General features: G+C 41.0%; 1 protein-coding gene and 1 pseudogene across 1 annotated transcript in view; both read left to right on the plus strand.

Moving 5' to 3' along the window:
• Positions 1-12,406, plus strand: part of ACVR2B (activin A receptor type 2B) — a 175,375-nt gene extending 162,969 nt beyond the window's left edge. Inside the window, exons 8-11 of the mRNA XM_061585955.1 lie at positions 1,687-1,801; positions 5,685-5,823; positions 8,888-9,018; positions 10,821-12,406. Coding sequence (XP_061441939.1) covers positions 1,687-1,801; positions 5,685-5,823; positions 8,888-9,018; positions 10,821-11,015 — 580 coding nt within the window. The 3' untranslated portion in view covers positions 11,016-12,406. The remainder of the gene's footprint in view (positions 1-1,686; positions 1,802-5,684; positions 5,824-8,887; positions 9,019-10,820) is intronic.
• On the plus strand, positions 6,169-6,288 carry LOC133365681 (5S ribosomal RNA; annotated as a pseudogene).
• Positions 12,407-20,517: the final 8,111 nt, after the last annotated feature.

A 20,517-nucleotide genomic window follows, 5' to 3' on the forward strand; every position in this document is an offset into this window, starting at 1 on the left:
CCCCTACCTCTGCAGAGGGAAAGGGCTGTCGTGAGTCTAAAACTCAGCAAGCGATGATCTGTCCATGACAATGGAGTAGATGAAAAATACCCCACCTTCAGATCACCATCTCCATGACCAGTGGCGAAGATCAGATCAAGAGTATGTCCTGATACATGTGTCGGGCCAGTAACAATTTGAGACAGCCCCATGGTTGTCATGGAGGCCATGAAGTCCAGTTAGGAAGTTAAATGAGAAATGTTCAGGAAGTGCAGAAGCTGGTAGATAACTAAGTCCCAATCCACACATATAGTCCAGTGCAGGTCAGTTCAGTTCATGAAGATCAAATTCCTCAAGCATGCTTAATAGAGACATCAGAGAATTGGTTGGCATTGTCCTCCTCAATGCTTCACATACCTAAAGTTACAGGCACTGTAATATGTTGACCAGCAGCTGACAATAGCTCAAGGATATATTTGACTTATAAGGATACTTGTAAATCCTAACCCTAAATCACATGACCCAACAGATATAAGTCAGAGGGTAAGCAATGGGATGCTGGAACGTGACTCCTGTCACCCCTGACATTGGCCATGCTAGCTGGGGCTGATGGGAGTTGCAACCCAACAACAGCTGGATGGCTGCACCTCTTATAAGTAAAATATAATATTATTCTGGCAAAATATTACCCAACAGTTTAAATGCTGAGCAGAGACTCGGCCATATCTTTTCTGTCCCAGCCTTCCAACTGAGCAGTTCCAATCTGTGGTGCCAGTTTTAACATACCCCCAACTCAGGATGTAAGGAAAATCTTTCTCTCTCAGAAGAATAGAGATTTGTGACGATGCTTTCTCCTTCAGGGCATTCTATACCCTGGGAACTCACTGAACTCTCCCCTACCCCATTGCTCTCTCTCTCTCTCTCTCTCTCTCTCTCTCTCTCCCTCCCTCCCTCCCTCCCTCCCTCCCTCCCTCCCTCTCTCTCTCTCTCTCTCTCTCTCTCTCTCAAACACACACACACACACACACACACTGCTGTGGTGTCTCTCTTCGTAACATATTCTGACAGGACATTTCAGAAAACAATTGTATCTGCCCTCATTAATTATATCACACGGCCCTGTGGTTGTCCCACGATCTGGCTGGCGGCGTTACCACAGTGAATTGAACTGATGGTAGGAGAATTATAATGCTGAGCACACACAGGCTTGCCATCTGCTGCCTAAGGTCTGCAATTTAATTCTATTTCACCCTCATCCCTTCTTCTTCTCCCCCCACCTTGCGCTGAAAATGTTAGAAAGTTCCGGAATGACTTAATGGGCAGGGCCTTTACTTATGGGGTTAGATAAGGATGAGAGTGCACCCAAGGTAAACCCTCTCTAAAGGGAACCAGGCCTACAGCTAGCCTTCCAATACCGAACTAAGCTTTGTAGGAAAGGCTTGGCCGAAGAGTCTAAATGGCATGACATAATAAGAGATTTCAGGAATTTGTCACGTAGGTCTCTAAGTCGGCCTTGTTTTGTTTGCTAATCTCACCTGTGATTTAAAAAAAAGGGTTCAAATCCACCTTGTGCTGACATCAATAGCAAAATTCCCATTGACTGTGGATGAATCAGGACTGGACCCAGTGCCAATTATTTCAGACTGGTGGTGTCTGTGCTATGTGAAACACTCCTCTAACCGCCACCCCCATTTTAATTTTTTGCAGGGACTTCAAGAGCAAAAATGTATTGCTGAAGAATGACTTGACAGCCGTGCTTGCAGACTTTGGACTGGCTGTGCGGTTTGAACCTGGGAAACCCCCAGGAGACACTCACGGGCAGGTAACGCCTGGAGCGTAGCAAAAGAGTGAGCTTGTGCTACTCCACTTGGCAATCATTCCTCAGAGCATATGACAACAAGCGGGGGTGGCATTTCCTCAGGTTAAGAAACTGTACTACTTTGGGGAGCAGATGTAATTCTCAGAGAAATGGGTATATTTTTATTGTTACATTTACTATGGTTCGGCTACAAAAAACTCCCACCTACATTTACATGTCATCACGTTGTCATTCTTGGAACTAATGTACGATATCAGCAGAGTTAGGCAATATTCCACTGCCCTGAGAAATGCATGCAGCCAAATGAGGTAACAGAAATCTTAAGTGGCAAAATGGACTTGTGCTGCTTTAGTCTACCGTTAGAGCTTCAAACATTTGAATGCTTCCAAATATATGTAATATTATGTTATGTGTGTGTATATGTCTGTATAACATATATACACATGAAATTATATAATATATTTAAGAATCTAACTCCCTGTGAGTAGAATACTACCATAGCAGTGAGAGGGTTACCCTGGAACCTTTGTCTGAGATGTGTTAGAGGTTTTGGGGTTTTTTGCTTGCATCAAGTATTTATTTCTTTTATGTGGTGGAACATTCAAAAATGACATTCTCTGCATGCAGCCTGGTGTAGGGAAATCCACCACTCTGCCACCTCATTCTGCTGCAGGTGTTAGACCTCTTGGTGGATTGTACCAATCAAAATAACAGCTAGGAAGCTTCACACTTTAATGCTCCCAAATTAGAAGCTGGCAGGCTTGTTTTCTACACACAGGATTTCCACCACCACACAAAGAGAACGTTAATTCAATACATGTAGGGCCTGCCTTTCCTTTAAAGAACTTGGAGCAGCTTATGTATGGTCCTCAGGCAGATTCTCACCCAGACATTTTACGTGATCAGACTTGCTCAGCTTCAGCAGTTCCCCAGCATTATGTGCCTTCAGGCCATTCCCTGAGCAGTCTGAAATGGTACAGCCCAGCCAGAACTGCATGTCATGATTCTTCTGATGGGATAGCTCAGCTGTTAGTTGATCTTGTGCAGCCTTTCCCAACTAGTGTGCCTCCAGTTGTTGTTGGACCACAACTCCCATCAGCCTCAGCTAGCATTGCCAATGGTCAGGAAAGATGGGAATTGTGGTCCAACAACATCTGGAGGCACACTGGTTGGGAAAGGCTGATCTAGTGTAACTACCACACTATTACCAGCCATTTTCCTTTCGTTTCTTGCATTTACAGGTCAGTCTCTTGATAGCAAAATTGGGCAGTGCTATAGTGCAACTTGGAGCTGTGTGTCTGGAATCTGTCTTGACTTTGTGAAGGTTCTCCCTAAGGAGAATGATGTCATTTGAAAGCTTGTCACACAGAGGAGGGCCAGGATCTCTTCTCAGTCATCCTAGAGTGCAGGATATGGAATGATGGGCTCAAGTTACAGGAAGCCAGATTTCGGCTGAACATCAGGAAAAAAATTCCTAACTGGTAGAGCAGTATGACTATGGAACCAATGACCTAGGGAGGTGGTGGGCTCTCCAGCACTAGAGGAATTCAAGAGGCAGATGGACAGCCACCTGTCGGGGATGCTTCAGCTTGGATTCCTGCACTGAGCAGAGGGTTGGACTCCATGGCCTTATAGGCCCCTTCCAACTCTACTATTATATGATTCTATGATGATGATGATTATATTAAAAGATAGATCCAGCCCAACCCACTAAGAGTATGAGCACAAAACAGGCCATAGTCAACCTGATTGCTCTTCAAATTAAGGGCCAAAGGCTGGTAAATAAAGATATTTTTGTCTGGTGCCTAAAAACACAGAATGAGGGTGCCAGGCGTGTTTCCCTGGGGAGAGCATTCCACAGAAAGGAGCCACCACTGAAAAGGTCTATTCCCGTGTTGGGAAAAGGCACCTCCTTCAGAGAGGGCACACGGAGAAGGGTCTCAGAGGATTATTATTCTGACCTCAAGAGAAGGAGGGGGGAGGGCACTCACCCAGTATCAGCTTCACCATCACCAGCTCCTCCTCCTGAGAGAAAGCGCCAGCTCAGCTCTCTTCAGGAATGTCCTCAGTGGCCAAATTATTCCCCTCTCTCACACATCAGGAATTCTCCCAAACTTTCCTCTGGCTATTTCCTAGGAGTGGATGAATCTGTCCATTTGGGTTTTTCTCTGATTCTCATTTTTTTAAAATCTGAAATTCAGTTCTCCACATTTCCACATAAGTTTGCGTTTATTGTTATTATTAAAGTCTTCTCGGTCATCCCAGAATGCAGGACATGGAATAGTGGGTTCAAGTTACAGGAAGTTTTTGTATGCAGTTTCCCCTAATATACACATTTCAGCAAGCAGTCACTCCTAATATAATGAATTTTTTGTTATTTTCACTAAAATATGATTTTTTATGCACACTTTCCCCTAAAAGATATTTTTTGGTCCACATTATTGTGGACTGGGTTCAAATCCCCACTTGGCTATAAAGCTCACTGGGTGACCTTGGGCCAGTCCCTGTCTCTCAGCCTCAGAGGAAGGCAATGGTAAACCCCCTCTGAATACCACTTACCATGAACACCCTATTCATAGGGTCGCCGTAAGTCGGAATCGACTTGAAGGCAGTCCATTTCCATTTGGTTGGAGAGTTGCATCGCAAAATTCAGAGAAGTGCGAATTTCAAAGACTAATGGCATCTCAGTTTGCCTATTGTTTCAGGAAGTTTGAATTAGGGTATTGCATATTAAAATGCAAACTGAACTAAATTTCTCTCCCCATCCTACTATTTCCCTGCTATTTATTTATTTTATTTATTACTTTTGATATTCCATTTTTCCTCCAAGGAGCTCAAGGAGGTGTGCAAACATGAGTGTCCCCCTCAAGATTTTACGCTGTCAACAGCCCTGTGCGGTAAGTTAGGCTGAGAGACAGTGACTGGCCTAAAGCCACCCAGTGAGCTTTATAGCCAAGTGGGGATTTGAACCCTGGTCTCCCAGGTCCCACTCCAACACTCTGACCTCTACACCATGCTGGCTTTCATATTTATTCATTACATTTATATTCCGTCTTCCCTCCAAGGAGCTCAAGGTGGTATACAAACATAAACATTGTGTTTTTATTCTATAAACAAAAATGATTATAGAGTATAAACATTTTATATTCGTAGCCACACACCATGCCCATCTCCTCCTATGGCTTGTTGCTTCCTCCCAACCAAATGGCTTGGCTACTCTACTTTGCAGGGTGATTCTTCAACTGTTTTTGGCTTTTGATCTATAGATGGAGAGAACTGCTTCATCTTCTAGCTCTGTCTTGATAACCACACGCAAACACGCACAGTGTGAGTTTCTCTCTTGAACTCCTTGTACGGACACATTCATGATCATAATCGCATTCAGGTTGAAAGCCCCTGTATAAACATGAAACTTTTCTTTATATATAAACAGTGGCTTCTATCATTAGGGAGAAAAAAAACCCTCATCATTTCCCCCCAAATTTTATTCTTAACAACAAAACATTACAGCTCCTAAATACAAAAGGAAAACACATGAGACTTGATAGTTAACACAAAAACAGAACTTACAAAGAGAAGGACACATAGCTCAGATGGGATTACAGCTTGTGATAACTTAAAATCTGTCAATAGACCTTGTAGGTATGTCTAGGGGGAGAGCATAGAGAGCCTGCCCTCTTGAAGGAGAACTACAGTCCATCTTCCCACAAAACAAGACGAATGAAAACAACAAGCTATCCAGATTGTTTCACAATATGACAGAGGATGCCTCGTGGCATCGGGACCTGTAGTATACACAATAAAGGGATAACTCATCATTTCTAAAGTTGGGGTTCTGTATTTGCAACCTTTTGGTCTCAGTGACAGATTCCTTTTTCTGACTTAGGTGGGAACAAGAAGATACATGGCTCCTGAGGTGCTAGAGGGAGCAATAAACTTCCAGAGAGACGCCTTCCTAAGAATAGACATGTATGCAATGGGGCTAGTATTGTGGGAGTTGGTCTCCAGGTGCAGAGCGGCTGATGGTGAGTATCAAGATCTCTGTTGTGTATACAGCTTCAGGATAAATTCCACTGTCTGGTTTCTAAGAAATGTTGGGTATGTCCTTGTCCAGTTGAAATGTTGTTAGTAAAATAGGGCCTTTACTTATCTAAGTTCATTGAGAGAATTCCCATATGTATGTTTAGTCAGATGGCAGACAAAGCAATCTGCATAGGGTTGTGTACTTTATAATATAATAGGATTATACAGGACCTCTTACGTTGAGGGGCAAGATTGCACTCTTGTTGAGAGCCAAAGAGGTAGAACTATCCAAATTTTGCACTGCCAAGTGCAAAAGGTCAGTATAAGGACCACTAGAAATCTGAGATGCCTACAGCCATACTACCTTGAACACGCCTGATCTTGTCTGATCTTGGAAGCTAAGCAGGATCAGGCCTGCTTAGTACTTGGATGGGAGACCTGCCTGGGAATACCAGGTGCCTTAAGCTTAGAGGAAGGCAATGCTAAATCACCTCTGAATACCTCTTACCATGAAAACTCTATGAATATATCCAAAAAAAGATTCATAGGGTTGCCATAAGTTGCAATCGACTTGAAGGCATATAACAAACCTGAGATAATAAGTAATTGTTCTTCACTTTCTCTGCAGCCATACATAGCTGCACACGTTCTGTGCCTGCTGCACAGACATAGTTTTAGAACTTACTAGAGCTAAACTCTGGTCAATTTAAGGACCACTAGCAACCTGAGATGATAAGTAAATTGCTGGGTCTTTTGAAGAATAGATATTTCATCAGTCCATTTTTGTTTGTTGTTTTACTCTTGGTTTTTAGTTCAGATAGTGTAGTTGTAAGTTCACAGTGTGGTTTTTTTCTCCCTCTCCTTCATCAAAAGCCTTATCCTTGTGAACTTTCACTCCTCTTTTTGTTATCGCCAGGGGCCAATAGTACTAAACTTGAAACTTGAATTAAAAATATTGTTTTTACTGATATGCAAAGAGGCCACCAACTTGGATGGCTTCAAATGATTAGAGAAATTCATGGAGGATAAGGCTATCAGCGGCTATTAACCCTGACAGCTATGCTCTACCTCCACTATCGGAGGTAGTATGCTTCTGCATACCAGTTGCTGGAAGCCGCAGGAGGGGAGAGTGCTGTTGCGCTCAGGTCCTGCTTGTGGGCTTCCCATGGGCATCTGAATGGTCATGGTAAGAACAGGATACTGAACAAGATGAGCCACTGGCCTGGTCCAGCAGGCATTTCTTATGAATAGATTGATTCGGTGATTAATTACCTAAAGCCTGTATGATTAATTGACAATATTTCTTTAACCAGGCGGAAAGCACTAGTTCAGACATACCTTTTTTGAGCCTTCTAAGTTCATTGACCCATTTTACTCAAATACTATCTATTATGCCATGTTAATTTTAAGAAATGATATTAGGATTGAATGGTTGGTTTAATTTTTAATATGTTCAATTGTATTTTATTGCACTGTACCTATGTTTTAATTACTTGCTGTAAGACACTTTGAGTGCCTGATGGCTGAAAAATAAGACCTGAATCTAAATAAATAAGTAAAGGAACAGTTTGTTCTGTGCTGAAGGAAGAAAAGTGCCTTCTCCCAACCCTTTTGAGCCAGTGGCTGCATTTGTACATGACATCCATAGTTAAGTGCAGGTGTGGAGAACATTTGGTCTTCCAGATGTTGCTGAACTACAACTCCCATTGGCCCCAGCAAGCATGGCCAATGGCCAGGGATGATGGGAGTTGTAGTTCAGCAACATCTGAAGGGCCACAGGTTCCTCACATCTGGCTTACTGCTTTGGGAATGAGCCTGGCTGAATCTCAGGCTTGCATTGCACACTTCTCTCCTCTCCTCTCTTCCAATGAGGCAATGAGAAGACTGAAAGCTTTCCTTTTCATTTTCTGCTAAACCCAGACAAATTGTGGAAAAACTATGGTTTGGGGAGCCAAGCCAGCTTCAAACCATAGTTAATGATCCAGACTTGCTTCCCTAAATCAACCTTTCCCAGCCTGGTGTACTCCTGATGTTGTCCTGTCATCCCTGACCATGCTGGATGGGGCTGATGGGTACTGGAGTTCAACAACATCTGGAAGGCAGCAAGTTGGGGAAGGCTGCACTAAATGATAGTTAACCTTAACCACAGTTCCCTCTTTGGACAAAATGGAAGTGAAAGTATCTGATCTCATGTCGTGGGTAAATAGAAATGGTTAGAGAATGTATGATAGGCCCTTTGTAAGTGAAGTGTATGAAAATGTCAAGTTACCATGCCTGTTTTGGAATATGATCCGCGAATGTAGAAAAGCAAGATTTAAGCTTTGAGTGATGGGACGTAGGAATCTGAGATTTATTGCAAGTACCTCTTATTCAGGATGCCTGAGATGTTGGGCTTTGCAAATTCTGACATGAACTGAGCTGATCCACATCCCTCAACTATTGTGCAGTTTGGAATGCAGCTATTCACTGGATTTTGCATTTTTTCTAAATGTAATGACACATTTTTGTGGCTTAAGCATGCACATTCTGAGAGGAAGTATGTTAGATATAACTTGAAAGAAAATATATTCAAAAATACGTATTTAAGTGTGGGGGGCGATATTTTTGTGCAGGTTATAGACAGACAGACAGACAGACAGACAGACAGACAGACAGACAGACAGACAGACAGACAGACAGACAGATAGATAGATAGATAGATAGATAGATAGATAGATAGATAGATAGATAGATAGATAGATAGATAGATAGATAGATAGATAGATAGATAGTGTTGAAACAGGATGGAACAGTTATGAATGAACACATGCAATAATGTCACTAGAGGAAATAGATTGGTCCATCCATTTACCACCTCTTATGCAGTTCTTGGGTGCGTTATCACAACCAGCTTAAAGAGAAAATAAATGACTTTTCAATGTGCAGTGTTGATTCTGTGTGAAGTGTGAGGTTTGTCACTTTCTTGTGCTGCTGTTGAGACATAGATCATACAAAATTAGAGTTACCTGTCTGCCTGTTCCTTGGAGTTCCACTGTTTAGTGATGTTATCCTCCCTGTTCCACTCAGGTCCAGTAGATGAGTACATGCTGCCTTTTGAAGAAGAGATAGGACAGCATCCGTCCCTCGAGGACCTACAGGAGGTGGTGGTTCACAAGAAGATGCGCCCTGCATTCAAGGATCATTGGCTTAAACATCCTGTATGTCCCCTCTCTTTAATACTTTTTAACTTCCTTCTCCAACAACTATGCTCAGAAGTGCAATATAGTAAAAGCAGATGCCCTCTTCAAGTCAATTTTGCAGAAAAGAACTGGCAGCATTAAAAAAAACTCTATAGATTAAAATTTGTTGCTGTTGCTATTATTATTATTAGTAGTAGTAGTAGCAGCAGCAGCAGCAGCAGTAGTAGTGTCAGGCGTATAGCGAGACCATTTTCATTGGGGGCACAGAAACAAAAATGGGGGGGAGAAGGGTTGGGGCATTGGTCACTATAAAAGAGGTTTCTGGGCAAAAACATTTTAATAGGTAATGACACCCCCATTTACGCATTTTAATTAGGAACTATGACTTGTGAAGTTTACAAAAAAACCAAACCGATTTTAAATGCAATATTTTCGACATGTAAAATAGTTGTGTAAACTAAATAACAGTGACTAGGAAGTAAATGTATATCATGCAAGTCATCCTATTGTCATGATCTGAACTGTTAATAAAGTCTGATGTGACGTGATTTCTCTGCAAACTTGCAGAGGAACTGTTCTCCTCTTATATTTGCTGTGTTTGGTATCTACCCCCTATTATCCATAAGACAAAGATAGTGTGGATTCTTGTGGAAAACTTTATTGATCACATCCAGTCCCATTTTTGGCCTAATCCTTCCTGCTCCTTTTCCCTCTCCTCATAGCTCCTCCCCTCAACTACTGGGCCTTGCTCAAGACAAACTTCTCAACTCAGATTTAGAATTAACAGAATACAACACTGTGTTTGCATTCCCTTGGTAACTTTGCTGTGCTCCTCTCTTTGGATGCCTAAACTGTAAAAGCTCAACTGAAGTTTTAAGTTGTTTTAATGCTAGAAATTTGGGGACTGAAAGAAAAATTCATTTGGGGGGGCAATGCCATCATTCCCCCCCATCACTACACCCTTTAGTAGTGCCTTAATTTGCAGTGATTCTGAGTAGCTGTTGGGAATGCAGTGAAAGCATGAGTGAAGAAAAGAAAGGGAGATTTAGCAGGTAATCTTGGGTTCTCCAGTTAGGTGTAAAAGAAGAAAGCACCTGATAATGAACACTGTTCAGAGATTTTTCTTTAATATAAAGCAGGTTAGAAATGTTAGTTGATTAATAAATAAATGTACAATATAAAGATATGATTTAGTTTGCCGTTCATAAACGCCAAGCGCTGTGGTGCCTGGTAACTCCTGGAGTGGTGCAGCAGTGAACATGGCAACTATGAGGAGGTAGAGCCAGGCAGGTCACTCGAGGCAGACTCAATTTATTCTGGTTTTCTTCCAATCCTCCTGCCTTGCAAAGATACAGTGGACATTTAAGCAGTTCTCAGACACACACATCAGATATTTAAGGCTGAAGAGAAAAAACAGATACCGTCTAGTTAGAGCCAGCATCAAACACCTAGATATACCTGTGATTTTTCAGTTCTGTGTATATCGAGAGAGAGAGAGAGAGAGAGAGAGAGAAGACTTTAGGGAGTCTCTGAATGATAGGAAACATATGAATATGACACTACAGAACACTGGAGTGCTATGGTCTAGCACTGGATTTCAGGTTGTGGAAAAAACTAATGGTGGGGCTGTGCCCCACCTTGCCCTAGTGACCAGCCTCTCCTGGCCAAGAGATCATTGCCAACTCTTATCCCAGCTTGGGAAGCAAGGGACGGGGCAGCAACGGCTGGAAGGGAACTGGGTACCATGTTTAATCCTGTGTCCAACCCCGCTCCTGGTGTCCTGTGAGCTAAACACCCCTGTTGTATCCCTCTGTATCTAGGGTTTGGCACAGCTTTGTGTCACAATAGAAGAATGCTGGGACCACGATGCAGAGGCACGCCTGTCAGCAGGTTGCGTGGAGGAGCGAATTTCTCAGATACGCAAATCGGTCAATGGCACTACCTCGGACTGCCTCGTTTCCATTGTGACTTCTGTCACCAACATAGACTTGCTGCCCAAAGAGTCAAGTATCTAAATCCTGGTTCACTTTTTTTTTTCTTTTTTGGTCTTTCCAGACTCAGTGGATTTTTAAAAAGAAAGAAGTTAAAACCACAATCCAACACACACATGCACACGCGCACACACACACACACACATGAATGCAGCTGCTATTTTAATCTTGATTTTTATTGTTGTTATTATTGTTATTATTATTGTTGATGTTGTTGTTATTATTTTGATTGGATCAATTTTACCAGCACATTGCTCTACTGTATTAACAAAAAGAGGACATCTCTGCAAGCATTCGGGTGCCGACTAATGAATGCAGATATGGTGCAGGTACCTCAAGACCTCAACGGACTCGGCTTTGTTTCCCCTTTTGTTTGGATCTTGTTTTCTGGGTTTTCTCTTTTGTTCGTTTGTCTTTTTACACAGAGCATCAGTGATATCAAGAAAACAACCCACCCATCTGCAAGACATGCTGCAAACTTAAGACTGTTACATAAGATTACACCTCAAAACAGACTTCCCCCCCAACTTTTCCTTTTCTGTTTTCTATTTTAGACAGTGAGCTTAAAAAGAAAAAAAAGCAGACGTGTCTTTTACGGGTTTAACGGGTGTTGCCGTAATGGGGGGGGAGGGGGGAAGCAACTGAGAAGAGAATGTTAACTCTGGTAATAGAATTGAAAGGGAAAAGTTTAGTTTTGGGGCTTGGGAGAAAGAGACGTTGGACTTTTGCAGCATTTGGAGAAACATCTGCTATGGAGCTACTTCTCAGGTAAACAGTTAATGAGAGAACGGGGCAAGTTTTGAGGCAAAGTATTCTTAAACTGCTGCGGAACAGAGAGAAAGTTGGGTCACAGTGAATCACTGGTAGAATTGGGTTCTTTAATATCTCAGGCTTCAGTAGTGTTAAAAAGAAAACCCTCATATTTTATCAAGTTCAGAGAATGAAATCTTGGGACTGAATTACTGCAAAGCCCAAACTTCCCACAATTTGAAGAGCAGTCTTCAAATTCTAAAATTCAGTTTTCTAAAACTATAATAAAAATATGAAAGGAAACACAATGCCTAAGCTAAAACAGAAACAAAAAGGCTATTAATGCATGCAACTAGTTCTTAGCATATAATACAGAAGGCAGTTCCCTCTGGTGATCGGAAGCATACTTCCTTATAAATCCCAGTAAGAACAGTCGGACTTACTTCCAAGTAAATGTGTTCAAGGATCATCACTTGTGAAATTCTATTGATTTTAAGGGTTCTGGATTTCATCCATTAGATCCTGAGATGCCCATATTTCCTAGGAAATGTTCTTAGAGCAGGCCGTGCCCTCCAGATGTTGTTGAACTGCAGTTCCCATCAGCCCCAGCCAGCATCACCAGTGGTCAGGGAGGATGGGGCAACATCTGGAAGAAACCATGTTGTTCACTCTTGTCTTAGGGCAGCCTTTCCCAACTAGTGGGCCACCAGATGTTGTTGGACCACAATTCCCATCTTTCCTGACCATTGGCAATGCTGGCTGAGGCTGATGGGAGTTGTGGTCCAACAACATCTGGTGGCCCACTAGTTGGGAAAGGCTGTCTTAGGGCATATCTGTGTGACAGATTTCAACCAGTTTCAAACCTTATTGGCTGCTATGACTATCCCCAATGGAATTGCAGGATGGAGGGGAGTCTTTTTTTTTTTAAGCATCAGTCTCTTCAGACAGCTACCATATTGATCCAAATATAAGCTGCCCCTGAACATAGGCATCACCCTTGAAGTGAGATCTCTTTGGAAGGAATATACCTTAAATCTCCCCCACCATCCAGTGTTTTACAATCTAAAAACATGTGCATCCCCTAGACTTGTGTCACCGTGAATAACTCACCAGGCAAAGAGCACCACTGGTTGAGAAAGGTGGGTGATCTTTTTAAAACTACTAAAGTACACTGAAATTCTGTGTTGTTCCCAAGGTCTCATCTTAAATCATGGCTTCTCTACTTATGAGGGCAGATAGGCTTAATACAAGCCAGATAGAGGAGAAAGTGTGGCCTGTACTTAGACCAATACAGAACATTTCCCAGAGGTCTTTAATGGAAGCGATGGCACTTTAAGCCAATTTGAAATGTGGGTTTCCATGTTATTTGTGTTTGTAGCTCAGATGTGTGTAGTGTAGTCAACCATTTGTATTTTTTCCATCCGATCCTAAACGATTTGGTATATGTCGCTTGGAAGTAAGTCCCACTGTTTCAATAGGACCTCACTTCTAGGTCAGGGCACATCAGGAGGCAACCGTTTCTTCTTGATTCGTCATTCTCTGAACTTTTGTCACCCAACTCTTTCATCTTAACAGTGGTGCATATTTTAAATACAGTTGATTATATTATGCCATAAACTCGCTCTAATCAGTGAATGTTCCTAATGCTGCTGATTCAACATTTAAATATTTTTTTAACTTGCAAAACATGCAATGATTTTTTTAAAGAAAAAATTAGAACACACATACACATTACGTGGCTTCCGAGGTTTAAACTAAAAAAAAATGTTTTGAAAAAACTTCACGACCACAGATCACCTCAAACCAGAAATACCTCAGAATTTTCTACTTGTATGAGTTTTATTATATATTTTGTTAGTTGTGTTGTCTTGTAGTACGTATATTTTAATGTAAGTTGGCTTTTATGACAAAGGAGTTTTTAAAAAAGGGGGGGGAAAGAAGAAAAAAAGTTCCAAAATCTTTTAGGAAGTGCTACCATTTTTCGTTTTGTGTGTGTTTTTTTTTTTTTATAAAGCACCATTGTAAATATATGTAAACAGTTTTAGAATAACTGCCTATGTAAGGTTTCTGGGCATTATTCACTGTTCTTTGTGAAGGCTGTTTCCATTCTTTTCCTTTTGGGGAGGCAGTGGGGATCACAAGCTGTTTTACTAAAAGATCAGTGCATCGGGGATTTTTTCATGAAATTTTAACTATTCCTCCGGATACAACATCAATCTACAAAATAAAGTTCATTCGTTTATACTCATAATCAGCCACTTGATTGACTGAACGATACCCAGTTAACAGTATGAAAATGGTCATTCAGTATGTGCATACGGGCTATAATTCCTAGCCCATTCCTGCCATGCCAGCTTAACTAACTGTAGTTGAACTACTAAAAAAGAAAGGTGTGGTTGTAGTAGCCTAGAATCTCAGTGTGGGTATTTTCTAATAAACAGGATATTGGAAGGAAAACAGGGTATTGCTGGAGGATATGTTGAAGCAGATGTTCCCCAAAGAACTGGCCTTCCCCTCCCTTGTAAAGATAATAGAGAGTTGCTTTTGACCTTGCTTGAACAACAGCAAGTTTCTCTCTCTTTCCATGTTTCTGGATCCTATCCAAAGGTGAGGGAGGGAGATGCATTCCACCCCTGCCTTGGGGGGAACAAGATGAAATCCAGAAGAGCGAGGCAAGGAAGCCTCAGCTACTTGCACTTCTTCTCCAGCTACTTCTTTTGAACATCCAGAGCAGCTTTACAGCAAGTAACACTATCGTGCATCTTTCACATCAATTATGAGTTCTAGTTTCTTGGAAGTAAACTCCATTGAAACCAGTTCAATCGTTTATGTTTAAGGATGCATTCAGGATTGAGGAATATGAGCCTATTTAATTTTTCAAATAAATGTTTGTATGTGACAGATGCAGGCATCTTCCTTGATCTTTAGGTGGGGCTCATCCATAATTCATAATGACTATCATGTTGGAGCCTAACTTTGCATTCTAATGGTTAAACATAGATAATCATTTTATTGGCTGAAATATGAGAGGTTAAAGTGCATGTAACTTTTTCAGGCAAACACCTTCCCTCGCTCTTTTCACTGTGTTTCCATATTGAATTTAACTGCACTTATTTTATGCACAAACTTGACTTTGGATTCACTCTGTAGAGGATGATTAGATGAATGGAGAACACAGAATGTGCTAGAGACTGACCTAGCAGGCACATCCTAAGTTTGTTTCGCTGTGTGGAGTGAAACTAAGACAGATCTGCACAATTTGTGACCCAGCATATATTTCAGCTTGCAGAGTGTTTTAATGACCCTTTCCTTTTTGCAGTCCCAAAGAAGGCAGGGCTTGGGAGATGGAGCCGAGCATTTGGTAGACCCACACATTTGGCTGGTGGGCAGAATTTGGCTTGGTAGGTCACAAGGTATACAGGCTTGATCTAGGCTACACAACACTTTGTGTAAAGACCCAAAGTAACTTTATCTTTGTGATTGGTGTTGTAGAGAGGAACAACAAAGCTTTGGGGAAGATGAAGTGAAATAAACCTTGAGCCTATGTATCTTCTTAAATGTGAGATTTAACAATCCAGGTTGTTAATGGTGGAGAAAGATGTCCTGTCTTTTAATTATTGTAATAACTGTGCTACTTTGGATATCCTTTTTATTTCCTTGCAGCATTATTTATGTAATGGCAAAAACAGGTTTGTTACAGCAGTTGCTTTTCTTGTCTTTAGAAACAAACACACAAAATCCTGGTTTCTCTAAGAAGCTTTGAAGTATTCGTTTAAAGTGCCATATGAGTTTTATAGCTTACTAGACAGCGTCTTCAACCATCCTTTTATGAGAGGGGAGACACACATCCACGCCCACCACTCTTGATTGCATTAAACTTGTTTTTCTGCAGGGCACTGGGACACACAATCTTTTGACCAAAATTAACTGTTTCATACCTATTGATGGCATCTCTCCTTGCTTGTAGTTCCTTTACAGATCATTTTGTCATTGGCTGGTTGAGCAAAGCTTTGTGGTCAGATGTAAATACGCCTCTTGCTAGCAAATTTCCTCTCCATGTCCTTTGTTTCTGGCACATCTGTTGCCTCGCTTGCATATCTTTTGTGTCTGATACGTATGTTTTATGAACTTGCAGCAAATTTTAAAGTTAATCTGATTCGGCTTTCTCAGTTGGATAATCACAGCTTTCCTTCACTTTGAAAGAGTTCACATGATCCCCAGCAGTACTTTTAAGTCTTCCTGGCTCCCAACTGATGTTTTTATGATGTTTTAAAGTTTTTAGTGCTTTTGTTTGCCGCCCTGGGCTCCTGCTGGGAGGAAGGGCAGGATATAAATCAAATAATTAATAAATAAAATAAATTGATTCTGTATATGTGATATGAAATGGCTTCTTGATGTAGCAGTAAAGTAGTTCAGCACAGGCGAAGCTATGCATGAGAGTAAATTCTTCCCAGATATGATTTGGTTTAAGTTTAAGCCTACTGCCAACATTAAATCAAACCCTTTGTGGTAGTTCTAAAATACTTCCTGAAATGTTGACTACTGTTAGGGTGCAGTGCTATACATCTCTGTTGAGAAGTAAGTCCTTTTTTAGTTCAATGGGGCTTACTCCCTGGTAAGTAGGTATAGGATTGCAGACTGGATCTTAATTCAGTCTCCTGTATCTTCCTATTTCCCATAGATGTTTCACTGTTTTGATTTTGTTAGGTTTATGGGTAAATATAAAATCATGTTTTGCAGAGGGAAATCCTGTAGGGATAAAATTAGTTTGGCTGCAGCCTTCATTCTTCAAAAATCAATATCAAAGTCCCTCATATGAATTGTGCAGGACTGTACCCTTAATCTAGATCTTTGCATCGCTAATATTACATCATCACCCCTCAGTACATTAAAGTAACCACAGCAGTGCTCCATGCTGTACACCTCACTGCAATGCATGGAGGGCAATGGAGTGGGACCAAACAGCACAGGCCTACGATCCCCCTCATGCATTTGGCATTGAATGCCTGAATTCATTGAAATGGAGCTGTGGCTGGGATCAAGGAAGCCCCTTGTAGAAGTAGAGGACACCTCCACTTGTACGAGTGAGGTCTTTGATTTCCATTGCTACCTTCCCCTATGCTGCATCTCCTGCATTCTGGAGGAGCCCCAACTTTGAGGGGGCACGAGGAGACTGCAGGAGAAGAGCAAGGTGGGAAAGCCTTGCTGGATGAGTGGACCTGTGCTTGTGTTACTCTAGATCCAAGCCTATAAGCTTCCATGTTAAAGAAGGACTAAGTTAGGATTGCCAGTTGTTTTTTCTAAACTAGCCTTGTTCCCGTTTATTGCGATATCAGGAAAAACTTCACCTGCCTGTTGGGATGCTGTTAAAGACACATAAGTAGGGCTTTTTTAAATAAAAAAAGTGGGAGGTATAAAACAAAACCTAAAAATTCTGCTTTATAATAATCCTTCCTTAAACCGAGAATGTTGCAGCAGATTCGGCCCATACTTGATCAGAATATATCGTAAACATCTAAAATAAAACATACAAGATTTACTTGTGGGAATAAGTTCAACATGGCTTCATCAGCTGTTCCTGCCACACAAACGCCCCACTGAAAAGAACGTGTTGCTTGTGTACAGTGATGGTTATGGATAGAAATCTCTTGCCGCTTTGATGTGGACCTGATGGAACTTCATGTGTGCAGGAGCTATCCTGTTGTTTTCAGTGTCAGGAAACCTTAAGTGCATTCCCCTATGACCATGGGAAGCCTCTGCTGATGTGGAGTACAATGAGAACATCACTGCCATTTGCGCACTAAAGCTCCTGTGTGCATTAGATCATGGAAAACTGGAGGTATAGGATTTACTTCTTGTATATATGCATAGGAGAGCCAGTGCGGTGTAGAGCTTAAGGTGTTGGTCTACGACCTGGGAGACCAGGGTTCGAATCCCCACACAACCATGAAGCTCACTGGGTGACCTTGGGCCAGTCACTGCCTCTCAGCCTCAGAGGGAGGCAATGGTAAACCCCCTCTAAATATCGCTTACCATGAAAAACCTATTCATAGGGTCACAATAAGTCGAAATCGACTTGAAGGCAGTCCATATATGCATAGACTTTAAGATTGGGGTGGTTACTGTCAATGAATACCCAAAACATGAATAGTCATATATATTTCCTGGTACTTTGCATTTTCTTTCATTAATAAAAGTGAAAAATTCATATTTTACAAAGGATGCTCATGCAATATGTGATGCATGATCAGAATGATGTTGCAGTCTTGTCCTCTTATTATTTATTAAATTTATTGGTTGTTTGCCACCCAAAGGTCTCCAGGTGACTTACAACAATACTGAAAACAAAGCAAATTATTATACTTTAAAAACAAAACAATAAGACAACATCCCCATGCAGCCACGTGAAGCTTTGGTAGCATACTAATAACAGACATATCATCTGTCTATCAAACATTTATAAAGTTAAGAAAGAAAAAACCAGTACTATCAATTCTACATATTGATTATCTCTTAAAATGCTGTTTATTTTAAAATGTTATCTATATAAATAGAGGGGAAATGACATTTTGAACACACACACAAATGCATCTTAAGAATGAAAAGTCCAATTCATTTGAAGAAAAGATTTTATACCACAAATTATTTTTGCAAAGTATGGTGGAGGATATCCAATGTTAAAGTAGACCCACTGAAATTAATTCTTTTAAGTCCATTGATTTCAATTATGTACTCTGAGTATGACTTATGTTGCGTATCACCCAATGTTTCTGCAAGGAAAGAGAATCAGAACAAAAAGTCTGTGTAATCACAGCGAAAAAGAAGCCAGATTTAAATTTATACTGAAGTTTTTAAAAAGTGGTCTGAATTCATGAATGTACTTGGGAGACTGCAGTGTGTATTTGTCTTGTATATAATCCCTTTTGCAAAAAAAGCAAAAAACGCTTCTAACTGTTTTGCATGACCTCAAGATTCTACAACCACCGCCACCACAACTTTTTCACCTTACATATTCCTTATGGAAAACACATATTTGGGTGTGTTTTGTGATAAGCTGTGTAGCCTTACCAGTTAAGCATTTATGAAGACCACAGCAAACCAGATTTCTGTCCCATGACATGGCAACAGTTTCATTTATAGTGATTATGTACGCTGTATTGACAATATGATCTGTGAAGAGATGTTCTGTCAGCATTGCATTGGTAATAGGTTCCTGATAGCCCTTTCCCTCTTTCTGAAATGCACTGACTAATTTCTCTGAGTTACAAATGTTAGACTTTTGCTTTCCTTAACTAAAAATCTAATGGGCAATGTAATGAACCTTTCTATTTCATTTTTGACAATAGCAATGGGACACTGGCAAGTTTCCCATGTAAACGTGAGGTGAACTGAAGACAACTTTAAAAGTTCTAAAATGGTATGGTACCTTTAGGTTCCTCAGCAGCCTAGTGCAAAGGCAATATGTTCCAATCTATTAATCATAGGTGAGAGATCAAGGGCATCCCACAGACACTCATGCTTCCTCTCTCCTGCACAAATTCCATCGTCCCCGTTTTAGTACTGAACAGTGTTCTGTTAACACTAACAATGGTTAGCTTGAAAACGGAATTGCAACCAGGGCTTGAAGCTTATTGGCAAACCCTGGTTAATGCTAACCATGGTTAGCATTAACTGACATGCTCCAACATGGTTGACACTAAAAAGAGAAGGAAGGAAAATCTGTAAAAAAGACAAGAGAGCATTCAAGCACACTGGCTGCTTCCAATCAAGAGATTCGGTGGGCCTTGGTGTACTTAGACAACATGCCTGTGATAGAATACCACTGTTTTTTTTTCACCGCAAGGGCAGTGATTTCATGACTATGAATAGCTGAAATTGTTGATTTAGGCTTGCATGCTTAAATCAAGAAACTTCTCCATAAGCCTGGAATTCCAGGATGAATTGCATGCCCTTTCTCAATATCTTGGGCTCTTCCATAGTGCAATCCAGTGCCTGGCCAGGAGTGTGCTAATGAAGAGCCTGCACACAGCAAGGTTAGTCGCATGGACCTTTTCCATCTGATAGTTGAAGGGCAAGCAAGGAGAGGTGATACGTAGTTTTCCTGTCACCTGTTACCATGATGTAAAATGAATTTCATGTGCCATTTTGACTATTGACAACTGACCCCTTGAAGGCCTCCTGCTGCTCAGCAAAGAGCTTTAACAACAGTCATCTTCTAAAACACAAATTGTGAATGCATTCTCTCAGTTTTTTCAGAAGTTTCCTTGTACACTTTTACAGCAGGCTGCTGCTCAGCTTTTACAGCTCAGGCTGCTGCCAGACTTTAACAGTGGGTCATAGGCCCATCACTTGATAGTCAGCTTCAGTTTCCATTGATCTATCATTAAAAAAAAAAAAAAGGTTCCCAGTGCATTTTCTAAAAACCTTCCGGTCAATATGATCTGTTTCTTACACTTTTTTCTTAAAACAAGCAAACCTGATTTGGACAGTGTTCAATGCCCTTTAATCATAAATAATAACAGATGAAATTCTTTTAGGCCTGAAGTCCACTGCTATTTGTGCCTTCATTTATTTTCATGCAAAGCAACTGCTGTAAATTCTTAGCTTTTAAACTTTTTTCCCCATCCAGATGTTGTAGGGTGGGGAAAGAGAAACTGCTTTTCATTACCCAATTGTTATTTCTGGATGCAATCTGTGATCCATGTATTTCAAGAACCAGTTACCTCAAACTTCACATTAAAACAGTGTTGCTTTCTGGATTCTTCTTCATACTGCA

Source organism: Rhineura floridana, chromosome 10 (assembly GCF_030035675.1).
Source record: "Rhineura floridana isolate rRhiFlo1 chromosome 10, rRhiFlo1.hap2, whole genome shotgun sequence".
Classification (NCBI taxonomy): Eukaryota; Metazoa; Chordata; class Lepidosauria; order Squamata; family Rhineuridae; genus Rhineura; species Rhineura floridana.